The sequence below is a fragment of the Thermobia domestica genome, chromosome 17, assembly GCF_964235325.1.
Source record: "Thermobia domestica chromosome 17, izTheDome1.hap1.1, whole genome shotgun sequence".
In the NCBI taxonomy this organism is placed as follows: Eukaryota; Metazoa; Arthropoda; class Insecta; order Zygentoma; family Lepismatidae; genus Thermobia; species Thermobia domestica.
This window is the reverse complement of record NC_137470.1, coordinates 112674151-112680585: the sequence shown is the minus strand read 5'-3', so window position 1 is coordinate 112680585 and position 6435 is coordinate 112674151. Positions and strand designations below refer to the sequence as shown.

General features: G+C 34.7%; 1 protein-coding gene across 1 annotated transcript; it reads right to left on the bottom strand.

The window, feature by feature from the left end:
* Positions 1-2977: 2977 nt before the first annotated feature.
* Positions 2978-3964, bottom strand: LOC145674128 (general transcription factor II-I repeat domain-containing protein 2A-like). The gene has a single exon (XM_081743956.1). The coding sequence runs from the start codon at positions 3962-3964 to the stop codon at positions 2978-2980; it is 987 nt and encodes a 328-aa protein (XP_081600082.1).
* Between the last annotated feature and the right edge of the window lie 2471 nt (positions 3965-6435).

Here is a 6435-nt window from a genome sequence, read left to right as displayed (position 1 = left end):
TCATGACATCAAAAGAAGACAAAAAGTCCTGTTGCATGTTATCGAATTCTGCGTCGTGTACGAGTGACAGGGGGCCAACTTGGAATCCAAAATCGAATCCTGACAATTGGAACGAGACATAAAGGTGTTCACATACTTCGGGAGGTGATTCGTGACATCCAAAAGGACTTTTTGTCTTCTTTTCATGTCACGAATCACCTCTCAAAGTATGTGCACTTCTTTCGGTTCCGTTCCAATTGTCAGGATTCAATTTTCAATACCAAATTGGCACTTTGTCAGTCGTACAAGACACGGAATTCGACAAAATGCAAGAAAACATTTTGTCTTCTTTTCATATTACTAATCACCTCCCGAAGTATGTGCACATCTTTGAAGTTCACCATGTATATATGTCGTAGCGTACCATGTGCTTGTGTTTACAAACACTTAATATGTGTGTATTATTTATGTTATATAAATTATATATTTTCCCAATGAAGGCTTATTTTGAAGAAAATGCATAGAATAGGCAATATTAGGCACTAAAGGTCAAAATAGGCAAAATAGGCAAAATAAAATTGGCTTAAATCGAAAGTATAAACCCCCATATAAATTTTAAAACGTTATTTTTGATCATATCTTTAATAATAAAGAATAGGCATTTTGCCTAACATCCGGTCTCTACTCATCAGATTGACCATAATAAAATTTAAAAAAGTACTTTGAAACACAAAGCCTTAATAATGAAGATAATGATGTAAATAAGCATTACAACAATTTTATTTCATTCTTAAATAATGGAATAAAAAATTCATCTTCGGTTAAAAAGAAACTAATCTCAAACACTAGACCCTATACACCAGTAGCTCCTTGGGTCAAGAATTACTTGAATTAATTAATAGACGAGATATCATCTTTCCAAAAACCAGGAGATATTCTAGTAATAAAATATTAAAAGAAGAATATATCTTTTTTAGAAATAAAGTAACAGAAGAAAAGAAAAAACTTAAAAAAATGTATTACCAAAGTAAATTTAATAATTCGCTAGATAATCTTAAAAAGTTCTGGAAAACCGTGAATGAAGTAATAAGAAATACAAACGATTTCCCAACAAACAAAATTTCACAATAAAAATGAAAGGTAAAATAATTCATCCGGAACATGTACCACGTATGTTTTATGATTTCTTTGTCTCTATAGGTTCAAATCTTGCTAACAGTATTAACGATTCAAGTCCTAACAAATATATGAAAGAGCCAATAAATAACAAATCATTTTTCCTAACCCCAGCCACAGCCTACGAAATTCTGAAGATAGTAGGAATGTTGAAACCGAAATATAGTGCAGCTAACGACAAAATAACAATAAATTTATGATCAATTACAAGGATAAATTAAGCGTATACATTGCTCATCTTGTAAATCATTCATTCACATCGGGAACAATGTCCTCTAATTGTAAAATAGCTAAAGTACTTCCAGTTCATAAAAACACAAACGTTAAAGAACTAAATAACTATAGACCTATACCAATTTTGCCTGTGCTCTCAAAAATAATTGAAAAAAAAGTGTAAAATTTAGCTTAGAAAATTGTCTAAAATCTGTCAGTTTTTTTAACGAACATCAGTATTGGTTTAGGGAAACTTCCTCAACACAATCAGCAGTTTTAGACATTATCGTTAAAATAGAAGAGGCTTTAGATAAAGAACAGGCATCAGCAGGATTATTTATTGATCTTCGCAAAGCCTTTGATACAGTTAACCATGACATTCTGCTTAACAAACTTAGTAATTTAGGAATTAGAGGACTTGCATTGCAATGGTTTAAACATTATTTAAACGGACGAAAGCAATGTGTTGAGGTAAACAACTTCACAGGTTCAGAACAGACAATTACATGTGGAGTGCCACAAGGTTCCTGCTTGGGCCTTTCCTATTGTTAATACATATAAATGATGTAGCAAGCATCAAACTAAATGGTACCTTAGTATTATTCGCTGACGATATGTATATATCATACACAGAGGAAAATATAATACAGCAGGATCTAAATCTACTGCAGGATTGGTTGAATTGCAATAAACTTTCACTAAACGTAGAGAAAACTGTATATATAAGTTTCCATAAGAAAACAGATATCCCTGTAGACCATAATATAAATATTTATTTGCAAGGTCAACAAATAGAAGAGTCACTGAAACTAAATATCTAGGAATAATAATTAATCAGCATCTCGAATAGGGACCACACACAGCATTTTTGTGTAAAAAAAATCTTAGCAATAATAGGCGTACTTAATAGACTTAGAAATATATTATCGCCAAACCTTAAAAAATATCTACTATGCATGTGTACCCTCTCATCTAACTTATATGAATATATTACGTGGACGTTTGAAAAAAGTGCACAAAATCCACTACAAATTTTACATAATAGAGCATTACGTACCCTCTACAATCTACTACGCTTAAACCCAAATTTAAATAGTTCTAGAATGTCTAAAGCAGCGCTGTCCAACGTTTTCGCCTTATCGGGCGCAACTGGCTCCTGTTGCGGGCGCCTTTCGAAAAAGTACAAAACTACTATAGAAATAAGTCTACTGCTACTAGACAACAACTACTACTTATTATTTATTTGTTATTAATATTATCATCATCACTATTATTATTATTATTATTATTATTATTATTATTATTATTATTATTATTATTATTATTATTATTATTTTGAAAATTGATACATACCTAGTGAGAAGACTGACACTGCACATTTGCTGCCAGTTGAAGGAAATCTGGTGTGTAGCTGGAACAGGCTGCTCTTATTGCGTCATCCAGGTGAGAGGGTGTCAAGGAGGTTCGGTACTTATTTTTGATCATGTTCATGGCAGAAAATGCGACTTCGCAAAGATAAGTTGAGCCAAAGCAGGAATAAATTTTTTTGCAACACTGCTCAGAAGGGGTGTTTTACTCTGTCCGTTAGAATCCATATATTAGTACAAGTTCAATAGGAAGATTTCAAAACTATATCTTCTTGAATAGTTAGGATTTCAAGTTCTAAATCTTCAAGATTATAATTTCCAAACACTTCACATATCCTACTACCAAGATCAATAACATCAACAGAGACAAATGGATTATTGATGAACAGAACCACTGGTTCAAGTGCTACAAACTGGGCAAATCTGTTCCGAAACTCAAGAATAAGAATTTCCAAATGCTTTGAAAATTTTGAAAGATCACAAACAACACAATTTACCTTTTCCACCATAGATTTGAAGTTTGGAAAGTGAGAAAGGGAATTCCTGTTTAAGTGAGCAATCCACAGCTTCATTTTCTTTTGAAAAGCATTAACTGTACTTATCATGGCTGAAATGTTATGGCCTTTGCCTTGCAATTCTAGATTTAACTCATTTAATTTGAAAGTGATATCTGCCAAGAAAGCTATATCTAGCAACCATGATGTTTCATCGAGATCATGATAATACTGACCCTTAGATGACTTATGAAAGTCCCTGATTTCATCCAAAAGACAACAGAATCGTTCCAGTGTCTTGCCCCTATTCAACCACCTGACGTCTACATGAAGAACGACGTCACCATGCTCAGCATCTGATAAATTCAAAATACTTTTGAATAATCGATGACGAGTGGAAGATGGCCTAATGTAATTTACTACACGAGTTACTATTTTCATGACATTGTCGAATTTTAAAACTTTTGCACATAAAGCTTCCTGATGAATGATACAGTGGTAAGATAGAAATGTTGGAAATGATTCATCCTTAGCACAAAGAGCAAGAAACCCGTTATTCCTGCCAGTCATAGAAGGTGCCCCATCCGTTGTTATTGCGAGAAGTTTAGAAAGAGGCAAATTGCTATCCTTAGCAAACTTTTGAAAGGTGTTAAATATATCTTCCCCCCTAGTATGCCCATGAAGTGGCAGCAATTTGAGAAATTCCTCTTTCACCGTGAAATCACTAAAAATCATTCTAGTAACTACGCACAACTCAGCAGTGTCGGACATATCAGTACTTTCATCTAACTGGAGCGAAAAAAAAATCACACGATTGCAAGTCCTGGTGCAAATGATTTTGCAGATTATTCGAAATCTGCTCCACCCTTCTAGCAACAGTTTGGTGAGACAACTGGAGTGCACTGATGGAAGACACAATTGTATGTTTATCTCTGTTTCTATCGAACAGAGATTCAGCGGCACTAATCATTGCTTCTTTCACTACTTCACCATCACGAAAAGGCCTTTTGCGTTTTAGCTAACACATAACACACTTTGAAAGAGGCAATTGTTACGTTAGTAGCTTGTTGAACAGGCCTTTGAAACACATTTTGTTGCAGCGTTAATTTAGATTTTAGATTTCTCACTTTGTGTTTCCTGAGTTCAGAATTTATAGGAAATTCAGTATCGAAGTATTTGCGATTCGTCGCGAAATGCCTCTCTACATTACTTTTCTTAGGAATAGACACACTTCCATTGCACAATAAGCACACCGGTTTTCATGTGTATTCAACAAAACAATTTGTTCCTCCCATCCACAGTTAAAACTATACGTTCTTTGTCTCTTGGCCATGGCAAATAAAGCACTGAAAAAAAGGAGTCACGAGTACAGTTGCAAATTTTCGCAATACACACGAGTTCACACCAAAAATATTCCCCAAGAGAGAGCGAGTCTATCCTCACAATGGAAATTTTTCAAGACGCGATATGACAAAAGACGATCGGGTAAAGACAGACAGCGCCGCCAGCAGCAGGCACGCGAACTACCGCGGTTGTCATAGCGTAGCGGTAGCCTTATCCAAGTGTAAAGTAACAAATGTTCAAATTAATGTTGTGAAACTATTTCTTCGATTTTGTTGAATGTTTTTTTCCCAGAGTTCAGAACAGCCAGAAGTGCAAGTTACTAGTTTCGAAATGAAATAACAGAAATAAAAGAATATCTAATGTTGAAAACAAAAAAAAAATTGCGTATTTTGAGTTCGATTTCAGAGGGCGCAAGGAAAATGCTTGGCGGGCGCCATGGCGCCCGCGGGCACCCCGTTGGACAGGGCTGGTCTAAAGTATTACCAATGGATTATTTAGCCAAAGAATCAGCTATCTATTATATGTTTAATGGTATGAATAATAATATACATCATAATATAATAGTAAATAGAAATAGTCACTTTCACAATTATGAGACAAGACATAAAGAACAAATACATGCGGAATCTTATTCTTCAAAAACATACGGAACAGGAGGGGTTAAGAACTATCTCATAAAATGCTTCAATGAAATTTCAACTGAATTCAAACAGTTGAAATCAAAATTATTATTCAACAGAGGGATAAGAGAGCTATTATGGCAAAAACTATGAATATGAAGTGTAATTGTATACACGACTCCAAAAGTACATTACCACCTGCAATTCTCCTTTTCCTGCAGTAGGAGGCAACCCAAAAAGCTCGACGGTTGGGTTGGTTGCGAATTCGAAAGGCGCTGGACCAAACCTCAATTTTGTAACAAATATATCAGTGTCGCAAACTGCAAATAAGAGAATCAAACAGATTGTTAAGAATGATAATTTTATTATCGTGACGGAGTTGGATGACATCAAAAGTTACAAATTGATCTTACTAAGCAGTTCAAACAAGATGAATGGCAAGAAACAGATATCAGAGGAAAGCATTTCTCTCCTTCCCCCCAAAAAAATCTCTTAAAAAAGAAAAAAGTTACAAAATGCTAAGTTTTAGTATAGAAGCCCCACTCAAGATTTTGAAAGTTGACGCCCGAAAGGCAAGAAATGAACCGAAGTGAATGAAATTGTGCACAGGTATTGTAAATATAAAATGAGAGAAAACGTGTTTCGTATTTTCCTAAAAAAAACGATTGGGTGGAGCACGGACCCCTCGAAACCTTGATCACGAAATATCAGAAGTGCTACTAACAGTATATCAGATGTGTGTAAAGGACATGAAGAATTGCAACATAACTTTGTGTATGGACAATACGCAAAAAATAAATGAATACGGGTTTTTATTTTCTGCGGAGAAACGGTTTTAGAGAGCAAAAGCTCCCACCCAAAATTTTGAAAGTTGACGCCCGAAAGGCAAGAAGAATTATGCCGAAGTGAATGAAGTTGTGAACAGATATTTTAGACATAAAATGGAGGAATACGGGTTTTTTTATTTTCCTGGAAAAACGGTTGGGTGTCACGGATCCCTCCAAACATTTGATCACGAAATATCAAAAGTGTATGTCAGATGTGTGTAAAGAACATGAAGAATTGCAAGGATACTTTGTGTATGAACAATAGGCAAAAAATTAACGAAATGTTTTTTTTCATTTCCGGGGGAAAACAGGTTTTTGGGGACAAAAGCCCCCGTCCAAAATTTTGGAATTTGACCCAAAAGGCAAGAAGAAGTGGACCTAAGTGAAAGAAATGTGCACAAATATTGTAGAGGTA

Coding starts and splice junctions, on each gene's coding strand:
- LOC145674128 (XM_081743956.1), bottom strand. CDS start 3,964: ATGATTTTTAGTGATTTCACGGTGAAAGAGGAATTTCTCAAATTGCTG.